Source organism: Vicugna pacos, chromosome X, assembly GCF_048564905.1.
Source record: "Vicugna pacos chromosome X, VicPac4, whole genome shotgun sequence".
Taxonomy (NCBI): domain Eukaryota; kingdom Metazoa; phylum Chordata; class Mammalia; order Artiodactyla; family Camelidae; genus Vicugna; species Vicugna pacos.
The window spans coordinates 105459106-105476542 of record NC_133023.1 but is presented as its reverse complement, the minus strand read 5'-3'; the positions used below and the strand labels follow the sequence as shown (position 1 = coordinate 105476542).

The following is a 17437-nucleotide window of genomic DNA, read 5'->3' as shown; positions in this document are numbered from 1 at the left end:
ATGAAAAGGGGGAAACTGGACACAGACGCACACAGAGGGCGGACGAGGTGATGCAGGGACAAGACGCGTCTACCGGCCCAGGAGAGAGGCCCGGACCAGACCCCGCCCTCTCGGCCCTCAGAAGGAGCCCGCCCTGCCCACATCTTGACCCTGGACCTCTGGTCTCCAGGCTGGGCGGCAGTGCGTTTCTGTTGTTGCAGACCCCCGTCTGGGGGACTTCGTTACAGAAGCCTGAGCAGACGGACACAGACGAACCCTGCCTGGGGAGACTGTGGAGGCCCCGAGTGAGGGGAAGGACTGAGGGGGAGAAGGGCGGAGGGGAAAGGCAGCACTGCACATCTACAGCCGACAGAAGTGATGGGGTCAAACAAGGCCTGGGCAACATGCCCATAAATCCTGAGAATATTCAACTGAAAAGGGAAGGGGGGGGAAGGGGAGTGAAGGGGAGGGGAGGGGGAGGGGGGGGAGGAGAGGGGAGGGGGGAGGGGAGGAGGAGGGGAGGAGGAGGGGAGGAGGACGGGAGGGGAGAAAAGAAACCTCAGCAGAAAGCCATCTGGCCTCGGAGGTGAGGGCTGCCTCCATGGTTCTCCCCACCGACTCCGACCATACCCTGGCCACCTGTGTGGAAGAGCTTGGGGACTAGGACAGGACCAGGGACAGCAGAGGCTTCGGGGAGCACCTCACCTCGGTGGGACCTGAGCTCAGCCACTGGACACCCAGGGTGACTATAACGTGGCTCTGGCCTGGCCATGCACTGTTCTGTACTATTTGTTCAATCTCAGAAAATGTTACAGTGAAAAGGGGTGGCAGGGACAGGGAAACCTGAACCCCTCTTCAAGGGGGTGCCTGTTCTGTGACTCGGCACGCACCCTCTCTCTATTGTGCTATCAGAGTCTATAAACTGTCACAGAGTCATCGGAAGGACGAAGAATCAAATGCAGTAACTTCTAACACTTTGTCATCTGTCTACCTTCAGCAGCAGAAGGCAGAGGTGCTAAGATCTGTAACTCTAACCCAGCAAAGAGCACCTGGCTTGGTGCTGGAAGGCACCTGCTGGAACACGAATGCAAAGGACCGAGCCCTGAGAGGCGAGGGCAGAGGGCCTTCAGTATATGTTCATATGTAGGATGCACACATTTCTACAACACTATCTTCACCTGGACAGAAAGATATGCTCTTTTGAGAAGACAAACAAAAAGATACCTGAGGCCTCATTCGTGGATTCCATCGCACATAATAGTTTACCCATAATTCCAAGTGACTCAGACTAGCAACAGGATACAGGACGTGGTTTTCATAATTCACAAAGAAGGGATTAGAAAATTCATCAAGCTGGCTATTGATGTAAGACCACAAAGATATAGTCTTCGTATATACATCCTGAAAAACAAAGAATGCATTGAATTAAATTCAAGTCTCTTGACACCCCCAAGAATTTGTATCACATATAGAAAAGGACCTGAATAATTAATTGAGTTCAAATGATAAAAATTCAGGAACCTTGACTGAGCCCCACCCCATCCCTCTGCACGCATGGCCTCGTGCTGGGGAAGACCTGAAAACACACTGGTTACTGGCCTGGAAAAACATATTGCTGAGTTAGGTACTATCTGGTGACGGTGTCTGTGAGAAGGCAGAATGAGAACTTTCTAACAATCCCAGGATGATGGGGCCCATATGTAAGAAATACATTTTTTATTCTTGTTTGCAGGTTGCTTGTGTGACCCTTAATATTAGGCACTATAGGAAGAATTTACAGATAAGATTCCTTTCACTGGGAAGTCATGGCTATCTGGGGGAAAAGTGTGCTGTGGCAGGCTGGAGAAGCCTTAAATAGAGAATATGTCATTAAATTCTAGAGCCCCACCTCCCAATTTTATAGGACACAATTTAGAAACACTAACTATTTGCACTGCTCATCGGAATGAAAATACCCAAGCCCACAGGCACGATGGGGCAGATAAACATTAAACATGGATCAAGTACGGTGACAAAGTCAAAACGAGGAGATGGTGAGGCCAGAAGTCTTTCTACCATTCTGCTGCTCCCGAGCCAGCTGGCTTCCTCACAAGTTATCTAGACACAGGAAATTCAATTAGCACTTTTTCAGTTTATATTTTGTATTCATAGAGAAACACCAGCAATAATTTAAGGAACCCCAAATAGCCAAAAGAATCTTGGAAAAAAGAACAAATCTGGAAGTCTCACACTTCCCAGTTTCCAAACTTACTACAAAGCAATAATCAGTGCAGGTGGTACTGGCATAGGATGGACCGGCATGTCCATCAGTGGAACAGAGAGCACAAAAATGAACCTCCACATTTATAGTCAACTGATTTTCAACAAGGATGCCAAGAAAATTCAGTGGGGGAAAGAATCTTTTCAACACACTGCTGAGACAACTGGATAACCGCCTGCAAAAAAATGAAGTTGAACCCTTACCTTGCTATATAGAAAAAGTAACTCAAAAAGGTTCATAGGCCTAAATGTAAGAGCTAAAACTGTAAAACTATTAGAAGAAAACACTAGCTTAAATCGTCATGACCCTGGGTTAGGCAGTGGTTTCTTAGCTATGACACCAAAAGCACAAACAACAACAACAACAAAACAGGTAAGTTGGATTCATCAAAATTAAAGACATGTGTGTTTCAAATGACACCATCCAAAAAGAAAAAAGAAGAAATTGTCCAATTCACATAACTTTACAAGATTACTGTAATAAAATTTTCCATAATGTTTTTTTTAAAAAAAGTGAAAAGACAATGCACAGAATGGGAGAAAATTTTTGCAAATCACGTCTAATAAGAGACTTAATACACATAAAGAATACATAAGGAACTCTTACAAGCTCAATAATACAAAGACAGATAACCCACATAAAAATGGGCAAAGGATACAGATGGCCAGACAAGCACGTGGAAAGATGTTCAACATCATTAGTCATCAGGGAAAAACGCACATCAGAATCACAAATGAGACACGACCTCACATCCACAGCGATGGCTAGAATCAAAAAGACACCAAGTGTCTACAAAGATGTGAAGAAAATGAGACCCTCAGACACTGCTGATGAAAATGTAAAATGTTGTAACTGCTTTGGAGAATAGTCTGGTGGTTCCTCAAAGGTTATACATAGAGCTACCATATGACCCAGCAATTCTATTTCTAGGTATCTACGCAAGAGAAATGAAAGCACAGAAAATCCTGTATGTGAATGTTCACAGTCGAGGTATTCGTAAGAGCCAAAAGTGGAAACCGCCTGAAAGTCGATCAGCTGATGAGTGGATAAGCAAAATGTGGTCTCTCCATACAATGGACTGTTACTCAGCCATAAAAACTGAAGTACTGGTGCATGCCAAACATGGGTGAACCTGGAAAACATTCTGCTGCGTGCAATATGCCATCACAGGAAGACAAGTGCATTCATATGCATTGTCCAGAATAGGCAAAGCCCCAGGGATGGAAAGGAGACTAGCGGCTGCCAGGGGCTGGGGGAGAGGACGGGGAGGGACTGCTGATGGGCATGGGTTTTCTTTCGGGGTGATGAACATCTTATGAAATTAGATGGTGGTGATGGTTGCACACTCTGAATATACTAAAAAACACTGAACTTTCCAATTTAAAGGGGTTAATTGTAGTTTGTAAATTTTATCTGAAGGGAGCTTGTTTTTTAGAGTACATTTTGATTAAAAAAAAATAAGACCATAAAGGTTTAAATTCAACATATGAACTTCACTCTTCTGTGGCTGATTAAAAAAAAAACTTTACTGAGATAAGTCACATACCATAAAATTCACTCTTTTAAATTTTTGTTTTTAAGGGTTTAACAGGGCCCGTCACACTGGGCCCACGGGAAGGTGGCCTTTATCCTGATCACAGTGGGAAGCTACGGGGAGGCTTTAAACCGAAGAGAGGCCCATGATGGGACTGCAGTTCAGGAACACCACCCTGGTTGCTACACTTAGAGTGGACGGCTGGAGGTCAGAAATGTGGGGAGAGAACAAAGCTCGTTTCTGGGCAGCTGCCTTAGTCCAGGTGTGAGACTAGCGGTGGGGCGGCTTCAACAAGGCTTGGAGCAGCAAGGCGTGGCCAGGCTAACAATCTACCCTGGGGACAGGGTTAGCAGTACGCACTGATGGGCTGAACGGGGCAGCTGGGGCGAGGGCAAAGGAGTAATCAAGATGGCCCCTATTTATGACCTTAGCATCCTGCTGGACAGAGGTGCCATTTAGTGAAATGCAAAAGAGCAGGGAAGGAACAGAAGGATGGCATGTAGATCCAAGACAGACGAAATCACCTACAGAGAGAACAGAGTTTGGGGCAAGAAGAGGACCCGGGACTGGGCCCAGTCAACTCCAAGTTTAGAGGAGTTCAAGGGAAGTTATGGAACAGGGAAGGCCAGCGAGGTGGGGAGGGCATGGACTGAGGGTGTGGTCCGCGGCGGGGAGGCAGCCGGGAGGGAGGGAGCTGCGCTGGGGGCTGCAGTTTTCTCCCTCCTGTCCCAGCTCCCTTAGCTTCGCCTGCAGGCCGAAGTCCTTTTCTACAAACCGGGTGGCATTCGTTAAGCTGCCTTCTCTCAGTGCTTCCTCACTTTTGATCGTTTCTGTCTTTTATCCCAAAGTGAGGAGGAAAGGAAGAGGCAAACGTAACTCTGAGAAGCTTGGCAGCTGCAGCTTTACCAGTCTGATGGAAAAGGAACCTTAGCTTGGGACCCAGAGAGAGCTGGGGCTCATCTGAAAGTATCACTTTCCAAGGTCTCCTAGTACCATCTCCCCGTCAGCACAGAGAGTGACTGCAGAACCGGGGCATTGGGGGGTTGAGGGCTCTGGCCTCCAGCAGTGAGCCTAGAGGCCTCAGGGAGCTGCGGGCTGGCAGCGCCCCAGCACCCAGAAAGCCAGGGGCTTTCGTCAAATCGCCTGAAGATTAGACACGCGCTGGGGCTGGTGGCCCCTGGGAGGGCATTTAGTGCCACCACTCCATGTACAGACAGCAGCGGGGCGAGACCCAAGGCCCCTCTCCATCAGTGTCACTTCCACCATGCCACTTTGTGGAAAGGCACCCAAGCAACGGGGCAAGCCGGAGACACTTACCTCTTTGAGTCGTTGCTGCTCACAGTTGCACAAGAAAGTCCCAAATAGACAGCTATAAAGGTGATCCAAAATTGTAATCAAGAATAGTTCATTAAACTCGAATGCTGAAGGAAACTTAAATGGAGAAAGAAAGAAGGTTTAATTTTAAGGTTAAATTTCCAAAACAAACTAGTACTAATTTGTGTGTGTGTGTGTGTGTGTGTGTGAAAGACAGCTAAACTACAACTTGGAATATAGTTAAAAGATTAAAAGGAAAATTGAGTCCACATAGAACTTTATTATTGATAGTTTCCAGTCCAAGCTTATAGATCTGGCTGAGAAACAACCTGAAACAACCAGAACTGTTGAACTTTTTATGCCTAAGAAAGCTTACAGAGCTTCTGCTCCTCGCCATGATGGTGGAACAGAGCCTACATTCACCCTTTGGCCTGAAACATACACAAAATGTATGAAACAGCTGTTTTCAGACATTGGCAACAGGCAGTGGCACAGGACCATGATGCCGCACCTGCCCCAGAAGGGAAACAAATGGGACAAGTCCTACTATTGGCCCAGCTTTCGACTTGGAGGCCCTGGAGGCACATTCTGCATCATGGAGGAGGGAGGGGGTTCCTAGGTACAGCCCATACATATAGTGACTCAAGAAGAAATAAAAAGTCTTTATCTATTAAAGAAACAACTCAAAATTAAAAACCTCTCCACAGAGACAACTCCATGAACATACATTCCCCAAATTCTTACCAATATATAAGCACACTGAACCTGGCAATATGTAAGAGGGGCAACACCACATGACCAAGTGGGGCTTGTCTCAGGAATACAAGGCTGGTTTAAGATTTGAAGATCAATGTCACAAAAAAAAATCTATTACTGTAATTCATTATATTAACAGAATAAGGAAGAAAACTGCATGATCTTCTCAAATGCTGTTTTAGGTAATTTTTTGTTTTTTAAAAGTCATTTTATTTTATTTATTTTCCTATCAATAATTTGATCATTGTTTTAGCTTTATTTATTTTTAGTTCCTTTTGGGGGGGTAATTAGGTTTATTTCTTTATTTTAATGGAGGTACTGGGGATTGAACACAGGACCTTGTACATGCCAAGCATGCACTCTACCATTAAGCTAGACCCTCCCACCTGTCTTAGGTAATTCTTAACGGAGTTTAGCAGAATTCGAGTGAACTGCCATTGCCAGGAGGTTTCACCGGGTAGCTGCCATTTAGTAACCATGAGGAGACAATCTGGAAATGATAATAAGAATCCCAGTGGCAGGCATGTACTGGGAGCCTACCATGCACCAGAATTCTAACTGAAAACATAGTGAAATGTTCATTACCTACTCAATTAAGCCAAGCCAATTAGAACAAAACCAAGAGAACTATCCAGCACATCTTTATTTGGCAGCTTAAAGACCTATTCCTAATCAGAGATGCTTGCACCCTATCACAGCTAATCCTGTTTCTCTAGAATGACAACCAGATTCATGTATAGAAAGTTTATTTTGTAAGTTTACCTTTATCACTTTACTAGACCAAAGACTAGCTTCTCAGCTAGAAACAATGGTCAATGCAGGGCTGTCCAACCGCCCCCCCATCCCCCACAGTTGTTCCTCTCCTCCCCAGGCTATTAGACTAGGCCATGTCAGGAACTCTGCTCAGCTGCCCGAGGTGAAGACTTGCCTCTCTTTCTGCCTTAAGGATCGCTCTCAGAGAAACACACAGCTTTCGTCCAAGGAGCCCCATGGGAATACCAGTTCTCCAGAAACCCCTGGAAACTAGCTGCGGTGGTGGGTCTCATTAACGTCCTTGTTCTTAGAGGAACTAAATCAATGATGAACTAAATCAACTAAATCTGGCTGAAATGCTAAAGCTAGCTACTGGCTAATCCTCTCTCAGAGCCTTTAAGACTGCCCCTTGCAATTCTGACCATGGCCCCATGTTCCAAATGGCTATCTTTTAAAAGTTCAAGTACATTATATCCTTTTTTCCCAATATTTTTCTATGCAGCTTAGTTATGCTCTATTTATAAATCACTGGCACCATGAAACTTGTGAACTCTAAGCAAAAATACAACATTTATGTATACTGAAACTTTATTAAATCAAGGCTAGAAATGAAAGGTCTACATTTTATATTCAAACATTTAAAAATATACATTTACTAACAGGACAGCAAAGCTTCCAATATTAATACATTTTTGAAGCCATATGAGTCTCTATCCCTAACCCTGAGCCTGCATTCGGCATCTGGAAGCTTGGTTGGAGGTTCTATTGCCTCTGACTATAAGCCTTATTCTCGCCAAGTCGGCAGCAGGTATGGGAGGTCGGGGGAGGGGCGGGCTCAGCCCAAGCCCATCAGCACTCACACCACCAGAACACAAGGGCTCCATCCGCTCATGCCAGGTCAGGATGCTATTCACATCCACGGGGCACAGTGGCATTAAACTCAACTCAGGCAACATTTCATCACAGGAAGTAGCAACCACTAGAGTAATACAAATAAAAGATTAAGTCTCTGATTCACAGTTTATTTTGGCCTCTTCTCCTGGAAACCATACCATATACTTCAAAAATGTGGTGTCAAAAACCCCATAGAAATCCATAATGAAAGTCTGCAGCTCTTGAGGGACAAAAATATCAACAAATATTAAACCTGTCTGAAAGGGCAAAAAGTCTGTTAAACTGGAGTTATTGTAGAGTGTCTTTGAGACTCTTCTCTAGTCACTCAATTACTTTTCCCCTTAGTTCCTCTTATATCATTTTCTGCACAGACTACTTCATTTCATTGTGAGATTTCTAACAACTTTGCACTGATACAGCTGACTTCATTTAGCAGTAGGCAACCTAAAAATAAGTTAATCCGGTCACATGAACGCATCTTTTCTAACAAGCTACATATCTCATTCACTTGTGACTTAACTGATAGACTGATCTTCAGAGTGTCTCCTTTAAATGCATTAACAACGTTATTTTAAAAGAAATTAATTATACACATTTCATAGGCAATCTTAAAGCTGTAAGAGGCATCTGAAATCTTCTAACCCAAACCCCTCACTTTATTAAAATTCAATAAACATAAGAAGAATTATATAGATTAGACATAGAAATAGGCACTAAGCAATATGAAGAATGAAGTCAGCTTGAAGGTGTTACACACACACAATTTATCTAGACATTTGGGAGGAATAAGCTACAAAAATGGTGTTTATCCCTTCAGAAGCATCAGAATTGTTTTCTGTGTTCAACCTTCTTATGCAATTTTTCTAAAATGTATTTCATACTTTCCTGTCTTAACCTGAATGTAACCATCATTTAATTTTGTTACTGGCTTGGCATCAATACAAACAGCAAGTACATGGCACTACGAAGCAGTAAGACTTTGGGCCAGCCTCCATGCCTTTTGAGTATGTGTATGCTGTTACCTGTTACCTGTTACTCACACCATCGGGTGCCTACCTCTAAGACCACCCCTCTCCCCACTCCCCACCCTTCTAATTGACTGCTTTGAGTCAGCTGGGACCTGGCACTCAGAAAACAGAGCCCACCTAGCTTGGGGAAGCTGGGTCTAAAAGTCCAAGTAAGTTCTAAGGGAGGGCCTGAGGACTCTGGGAAATCTGCTTTGGCCACTTAGAACCCTGCCCACCTCCATTTGTTTTCTTATTTCTGAAAGTATGTCTAGTCTCTCGAGATCCCCACTACTCCAGTGTGATCCGTGGACCAGCAGCATGACCTGGGAGCTTGTTAGAAATGTGGGCTCTCAGGCTCTGCCCCAGACCCCTGAATCAGAACCTGCATTTGGATAAGATGCCCAGGGAAACTGTGTGCTCATTAGAGTCTGAGCAGCGCAGAAGCTGGCAGAGCAGGCTCCCTGGAGGGCTCCTGACTGAGTGCTGCCCAAAGCCCCGCAGCGTCAGCGTCGGGGGCAGCCAGAGAATCTGCATCTCTCAGCTGGGGATGGGGAGAGGCAGAGGCCACTGGCCCCAGGACTATGCTTGGCACCACTGTCTGGATCACTGGTCCTCTACCTCATTCTCACATCAGAACCACCTGGGGAACATTGATGAACTACACACACCTGGACCTTTCCCCACGCCCGCAGGAAGAAAGGCCTCCAGGGCCGGGGCCCAAGCAGGCACAGCTTTACAGGTTTCCAGGACCCGCCCTGGCACCCACAAGCTGAGGTGGAGATGAGGCGAGGGGCGCTGTGGGCAGTGCCGTGGGTCTCAACCCCTTTCCTGTCCCAACACACTCACATCAGCACCCAGTGGCGAGGACTGGGATTTCAGACTCTCCGAGGTGGGGAGGCGGAAGGCCTTTAAAAGGCTCCAGGGGAATTGCAATAAGGTGGCCAGGCGGCTCAATCAGGGGTCTCTGCAAGTCGCCAGCAGTCTTGCCAGCTGGTCCCCTTCCTGTGACTAAGGCAGCCACGGCCAGACCTCCGGGTCAGCAGGAAGGAGCACGCTCAGGCCGTGCTTTCCTAGCCTCTCTTCCCCCAGCCGCCTCCCCCCAACCCTGGGAAGCTAGACTGGGCAACAGGCACCCGGGAAAGGGCTGTCTGTGGTTTGCTCTTTCTCCCTCCCGGCCCCTCCCCACCATGACCCGTTCATTGCCTCTATTTCTGTTGTCCCTTCTCTCTCTGTCCCTCGGTCTGTCTCCACTGGCTTTGAATCCAGGTCCATTTCTCTGGCACTGCATCCCACTGAGGATAAGACCCCAGACTCGGGTTTCAGGTGGGAGAGGCGGGAAATAAAAGAGCGCGTGCCTTCTGGCCTGCCGACCATCGGCCCGTACACGGAGCTCAGCAGCTTCCTCTCTGCTGTCCTAGGCCACCCTATCCTGGGACACTCATTTCCCTCCTCACCTCGGGGTGGGAGGATTCCTGGAGTCCCTGGTCTCATCCCCTTTGTTCAGACACATCCCCATTTCCAACACCTGGTGACTCTTACCGGACCTGCCCAGCAGGGGTCTGTGTGTGCCCTCCCAGACACAGACAGACAGACAGCGTGCATGGGAGGCCGGACTGAGAGGCAGCATTTGCACAGCTGCTGGACCGCATGATGGACAAAAACCATTCACACAAGAAAAGTACCTTTTGGTGTGAAGTTGGTTGTTTCCAACTTTCTGCTTATATTTCTAAGTGAATTAGAATCAAACTGAGTTAAATAACAGAAGGGGTCATATTTAACACACACACATATCACTTTGAATGAACATGAAATTAAAGTTTCTCTTTACCTTTAAGACATATTTGAATCAGACTATAAAGGTCAGAAACATACTTGAACCCTCTCACCTGTCTCGTCATTTGCCAAACACAATCAATAAACTGCAGGAATATAGGGGACCGGTCAGCATCTGCGTGGTTGTCATTGCCATGGCCCACTCGCTGAAAAGAATCAAGAGGTTAAACATTTTAATGTAGGTCCTCTCGAAAGTCACTTTAAATTGCCTAGTGGCAAGAATCATGTCTCATTTATATGTCCCAAGGCCTAACGATTCCTGGCACATAAAACGCAGTCAAAAATGTTCATTGAATTGAACTGAGTTCCATTATTCTTAGGAAACAAAATTTCAGTGTACTATATTTTTACATGTTGATTGTTTTATAATTTCACTTCAATACCGAATTCAAGAAGTTATAAGCAAATGGCCAGTAAACTTTTCAGTCCAAATGATGGGGTTGGCCCCAGCCACCACACCAAGTGCACAATGTCAGCATGGGACCAGCAATCAGCAGCTCATAAAGCACATTATGACTGTCATTTTCTCCACAAGAGTAGCTTTTTTTCCATTTTTCAGAAATGTCAGGAAGTCTGAGAATCAAAATAACAATTAATAATCTACGAGTTTTAGCCAATTCCACATGACTCAGAGAAACTCAAAAAATCTCACTCCTGAAATGGTAACGGGGAGCCCTTCAGGCAGTCCAGTATGGTATTTCTGGGTTTTTTCCAGTTTTGAGATATAATTGACACCAGTAGCGTATGTCATACCTTTTGCTATTTTAGAAGATGTTAAGAGATTCATACTATAAGGTAAAAGATAGTTTCAAACACATAAACAGGACTGAAAAAAATATTGAAAGTGTCAAGTTAAAAAACGGCTTAGGAGTGAGCATTCTAACAGAAGCTTCACGTAATCTGATGACTAAGCAAAAGGATGAGAAAAGTTATGAAGATACAAGGTGGTCATGACATAGGAAGAGTGAGAAATACTAGATCTATGAGATTTCCACCAGGAAAGACATAAGAAAGAAATGACCAAGTCAACATGAACACTTCAGAATAACACTGTACTGCCTTTTTTAAAAAATGTTAATTGTAGCAAAATATACATATCAAATTTACTATCATAACCATTTTAAGTGTATAGGTCAGTGGCGCTAAGTACATTCACGTTGTTGTGCAACCATCAGCACCATCCATCTCCAGAACTTTCTCATCTTCCCATGCGGAAACAGTGTCCCCATTGAACAGTTGACTCCCTGCTCCCCTCCCACAGCCCCCTGGCACCCACCACCCTTTGTCTGTATAGGTCTGACTGCTCTAGATACCTCATATACGTGGAATCATACAATTTATCTGTCCTTTTGCAACTGGCTTCTTTCACTTGGCATAATGTCCTCATAGTTCATCCGTGTTGTAGCAGGTGTAAGAACTGTCTTCCCTTCTAAAGCTGAATAATAGCCCATTGTATGGATAGACCACATTCTGTTTGTCCGTTCATCTGTTGAGGGACACTGGGTTGATTCCACCTTTGGGCTACTGTGAATCATGCTGCTATGAACATGAATGTGCAAAGAAGTGTTTGAGTCTCAGTTTTCACTTTTTTTATGTCTATAAGCAGAAGCAGACGTACCGGGTCGTATGGTAGGTCTATCTGTAATTGTTTGAGGACCCACCCTACTGTTCTGCTTGGCAGCTGCATGCACTGTCCTAGATCTGTACTCCTCCTTTATAAAATAACTTGTGGAATCTGCTTCTCCGTATTTCAGGCACCAGGGGAAGTTTTGTACCGACATTTCACAGTTTAGGATTCACTCCTTCTTTTAATAGACATACACTGGACTCGTACAGTGTGCACAAGGCACCCCACCTGGCCCGCAGGGCTTCAGGCAGCTTCACAGTGTCCAATAGAGGCCAGGCCCTTGGCTAGGCACCTGGGGCACCAGGACAAATGGTCTGGTTGTGGGAGAAAGACCTGAAAATCACAAAGGCAATAAAGCGTGCAGGGGCTTCCTGGCTGGAGATGGGTATGGTGAGGCACAGAGGAACAAGTGGCCACCCTGGGATGGGCAGGAGGAGGGAACCGGGAGGGAAAGTCACAAGTTACAGTTATGGAGGAGGTCTCATTTGAAATAAATCTTTTTTTTTTCCATTTAACAGAGGCACTGGGGATCGAACCCAGGACCGTGTCCACACCAAGCATGCACTCTACCACTGAGCTCTACTCCCCAGCCCTGGAATAAATCTTGAAAGACTAGGAGGAACCTGCTTCCTGGCTGGCCAAAGACGGACTGAATTAGAAGCAGTGAAGGCGGTGGGGGACACCAGGGGTGCCACAAGTAGCTGGGCATGGCTGAGCCCGGGGAGAGTGGGGAGGCGACGCTGGAAAAGAGGCTTAGGGCCAGATCACCAGCAGCCTCAAATGTGGTGCTGTGGAGTCGGCCCACAAGCTAGCAAGCTGGGGAAGGCTTGGAGGGATCCATGCTGGGGAGCAGCGGCAGCAGATCTGCTATGGGGATGGGGGGACAGTGGATTGGAAGGGGATGAGTGACGGAGAGGCTACTTAGGAGACTGCTATAATAGTCCCATGGGAGATGGCCAGGCGTGAACCAAGCTGGCGTCAGAGGCAATGGGGAAGAGATGACAGAGTTGCAATCCATGTATTAAAGTCATGGGATGGGCTGGGATCAGCAAGGGATTAAACATACAGAGAAAAATGATCCAAGGACTGAGCCCTGGGGCACCCCAACATTAAGAAGTTGGGGAGAGAGGAGGCCAGAGGTAGGAAGAAATTCAAAAGGTTGTGAATTTCCAAGGGAAGAAAGTGCTTCTACAAGAAGGGGACAATCAACAGTTTCAGATGCTCAGGCCAAATGAGAGGAGGACGTGACAGAGTGACAGTCACTGGTGGCTGTGACAAGAGCAGTCTCAGGGCGGAGCAAGGTTGTGAGGAGGACGCTTGACTGAACTGGGTTCAAGAGAAACAGTGAGAGTGAGTACAGACTAGTTTTGCGTAGCTTTGCTGAAAAGGGGAGCAGGTATTTGGGGTGACAGCTGGACAGGGGAGTGTGGTGAAGAGGGCGGGAGAAATCACGGCATGTTTCTATACCGACGGGAATGATCTAGGGCAGAGGGGAATGGGGGCAGGAACAGCTGGAGAGCAGTCCGTGAGAAGGTCCGAGAGGCGGATGATGGGACAGGTGGGCAAGGACAGAAACCGGCTTCAGGTAGGAGCTCAGACTGCTCATCCACAGAAACCTGAGGGCCAGCAGAGCAGAAGGACCAGTAGGTAGGTGGCTGCAGGCTGGAAAACACTGTTTGAATGTTGACTCCACCCTAAATAGCTGGGAAAGTAAAGGGCCCCTGCCAGCTGTCTCTCGCCCAGGACAGAGTTTGGGGAGGAAAGGTGGAAGAGAATGGACTGTGGGTCTTCAGGGATGGCCAGGTAGGTGCAAGCCTGGGGAAGACGCCACAGCCTCTCCCAGCCTTCGCTGAGGGGGAAGCAACACAGGAGCTCATGATACTGTTTAAATTAACAGCAGGAGCTAACATTTATCCAGAACTTGGCGCAGGCCGGGCCCTGTCCTAAGCACCTGACACAAAGAAGCTCATCCTCCCTCCTCTGCAACACTGTTTCAGAGAAGGGAAACCAAGGCACAGGGAGGGAAGGGATGTGTCTGAGGGTAGGACCACAGCTCCCAAAGGGCAGACGGCTCAGCAGCAGGGGCACTGCCCGCCTCCCCGTCACAGCATGCACCTGGTGCCCCCCAGTGGGTGCTGCTGGAGTCCTCTCACTGCCCATCCTCCCGCTTTCCACGGGCGAGTCCTAGCGGGGCTTCAGAGTATTACAGCTCAATGCACAGTTCACATGAATCCCCAGCGGCTCAAAGGCGTGGACAGGGATTCGAGACCACTTGAACTAGGACACAAACAGCAGCCCAAGAATGCCCTACCAGATGCCCCAGCAATTCCACCTCTAGGTATACACCCAAGTGTGAAAGCAGGCTGTTCTGGGCTGAACTGTGCTTCCCCCAATACATATGTTGAAGTCCTAACCCGCAGTCTGACTGGTATTTCATAGGAAGAGGAAATTTGGACTCACAAAGAGATAGCAGGGATGTGCATGCACAGAGGAGAAGCCATGTGGGGACACAGCAAGAAGGCAGCCATTTGTAAGCCAAGGAGAGGGGCCTCAGGAGACACCAACCCTGCCAGAACCTTGATCTTGGACCTCCGGCCTCCAGAACAATGAGATGATAAACTTCTGTTGTTTAAGCCACCCAGTCTTACAGTATTTTGTATGGCAAAATCTTGTACACCAATGTTCACAGCAGTATTATTCACCACCACTAACAGGTGGAAATAACCCATGTGTCCATCAACAGGTAAATGGATAAATAAAATGCAGGATAGCCATACAGTGGAAATTATGTCCACACAATGGAATACTATTCAGCCACAGAAAAGAATTACAATTTGATAGATGCTATATGGATAAACCTTGACAACACTGTACTTAGTGAAATAAGCCAGTCACAGAAAGACAAATACTGTATGACTCCACTTACACAAGGTTCCTGGAAAAGGCAAATCCAGGGGGACGGAAAGCAGATTAGCAGTGGTCAGGGGCTGGGTGGAGGAGAAAACGAGGAGTGACTACTTAATGTGCATGGGGTTTTCTTCTGGCGGTGATGAAAATGTTTTGGAACTAGAGAGAGGTGGTGGTTGCACAACACTGTGGATGCACTCAATGCCACTGACCTATAGACTTTAAGAAGGTTAATTTTAGGTTATAAGAGTTTTTACATCATTTGTTTTGTTTTTAAAAAAGGCACACCTACACACGCACAGAATAGAATGTCCTACCAGGAACATATGATGCTGAGGTCCATGGCATTCTATTATGGCAATTCAGGTCTCATACAGGGCACAAAGCCTTTGTGTGTGTGTGTGTGTGTGTGTGTGTGTGTGTGTGATGCGTGATACACACATGCCAGAGCAAAACAGTCTAGCATGCACCTGTCCGTCTCAACTTACCAGTGCAAACCTATGTCCAAAGCTGATCCACTCCTTTTCTATGAGAGCCTCGAATCCTTTAATGGTGCGGTAATAACTGTCCAGCATCAGCATGGCCAGGGACGTCAGCTGGGCTGTTCGGTCCCAACCGTCACTGCAGTGCACCACCACCGACGTTTTCCCGGATTCTATTTTATCAGCAATTCTCACTGCCCCAGCAAGAAGCATCTTCAGAAAAGAAGGCACATTAAACTAGGCTCCATTTAATTTCTACTACAGCAAAAAGAATTCTGTTCAGGTCAATAAACCAAACAAGAATGCAATCAATTTGAGAATCACTAGGAAACATCAGTATTGTGGGGGAAGAGAAAAAGAAAAAAGAAAAACTTCCAGTAAGAAAAATGACAGTAGTAAATAAGGTCCTTTGTCAAAAGGCCACAAAGTACTTTAAAACCCTGATCTGAGGCAACCATTAGTCCTTTGTATTCTGTCACAAAAGACCACAGTTTGGATGCTGCCCATGGAAACTATGAAAGCTCAGGAAGCTCAAGTACCCAGCAAAGATGCGCCTCTTTGCAATGTTGAGAAACCCCTGGATAGACAGCTGCGTAGCTTTATGGCCCAGATGCAGAGAAATCTTAACCAGAAGGCATGTAAAGGACGGGTCCTCTGCGTACCCTTATGTACTCCAGCCAGTGCGTCCCGTCCACGTTGGACAGCCACCGCGCCTCGTCAATGGACGGGTACACGATCTCTTTCAGTTTCCGCAGCGACTCTCTCATCACGTGAATGTTGTGGATCTCCAAGAACACGAGTTCTGCATTCGGGTAAGCACTTTCACTTTCATAGCCCCCGCCCTTTGCCTGTGAGAAACAAAAGATAGACATCACTTCATCTGAGTTCACTTTTTGTTTTTCTTTATTGTTTAAACAAATTTTTAATTATCTTTTGTGGGAAAATGGAGATTACATGTGTTATTAGGTGATCCCTTTCTTCTTCTTCTTCTTCTCCTTCTCCTTCTTCTAAGCACAATTGAGTTAACTTTTCTATCCTTTCTAGTGTTACCAGACAGGGACCATTAAAAAAGCAACAAGTTCATCTGTTTATAATAAACCTCCTACATCCTTGCATGAGTGTCCCAGGGCTGCTGAGACAAAGTACTGCAATCTGAGAAACTCGTCCTCTCAGTTCTGGAGGCTGGAAGCCCAGCATCGAGGTGCTGGCAAGGCCGTGCTCCCTCAGAGCCCCCTTGGGGAGGATCCTTCTTTGCCTCTTCCAGTTTCCGGCAGCCTTTGGTGTTCCTGGTTTTACAGACACATTCATCTCTGTCTGCCCCATTTCACATGACCCTCTCCTTGTATCTCTGTCCCTTCTCTTAAGGACACCAGCCAGACTGGATTAAGGTTCCTCCTAATTCAATATGACTTCATCTTAACTTGATTACATTTACAAAGACTACTTCAAATCAGGGCCACAAAGGTACCAGGAGTTAGGACTTCAGCATTTTTTCAATGGAAACACAATCCAACTCATAACAGTCCTCCATTACCCATCATCAGTTAGTAAAACGATTAACAACTGGATCTTACACAAGACGAATTAGATTTTCAATAAGATGAATTGGATTTTCAAAGGTTCTGTGTGTTAGTACTATTTATCTGAATAAACAAGTTGTACCACTGCAAAACTTCTGTATAAAACAGTTTGTTTCTGTATTCTGTATAAAACCATCCCAAACAAGGAGATTCATTTAAATAATTTAAGTAAAATAAAATACAAATGCAACAAAACAGGGGGCTATGGCTCACCCCTTGGTACTCTCGTAACAAATGCTAGTCTATAATTAGCTTATATGTGGTAGAGGTCAACACGCAAAACACATTCGTTATAAGAATATGGAGTAACTGAAGCCCTAATAAATTACTGGTAGAAATGAAAATTGTGCAGTCTCTGTGGAAAAAGGTCTCATGGTTCTGCAAAATGTTAAACAGAACTACCAGATGACCCAGCAATTCCAACTCCTACAGAAATGAAAACTTTCATGTGAAAACTTGTACACGACAAATCACAGCAGCAGCATCTGCAACAGCTGAAGTGTGGCAGCGA

The 17437-nt window shown here is 46.1% G+C and overlaps 1 protein-coding gene across 2 annotated transcripts in view; it reads right to left on the bottom strand.

Moving 5' to 3' along the window:
• Window positions 1-17437, bottom strand: part of MTMR1 (myotubularin related protein 1) — a 62089-nt gene that overhangs the window by 3907 nt on the left and 40745 nt on the right. For both annotated transcript variants that reach the window (XM_072955720.1, XM_072955721.1), the window contains 5 exons: window positions 16009-16194; window positions 15353-15559; window positions 10384-10476; window positions 5091-5204; window positions 1204-1380 (listed from right to left, as the gene is read on the bottom strand). In XM_072955720.1, the coding sequence (XP_072811821.1) occupies window positions 1204-1380; window positions 5091-5204; window positions 10384-10476; window positions 15353-15559; window positions 16009-16194 (777 nt within the window). The remainder of the gene's footprint in view (window positions 1-1203; window positions 1381-5090; window positions 5205-10383; window positions 10477-15352; window positions 15560-16008; window positions 16195-17437) is intronic.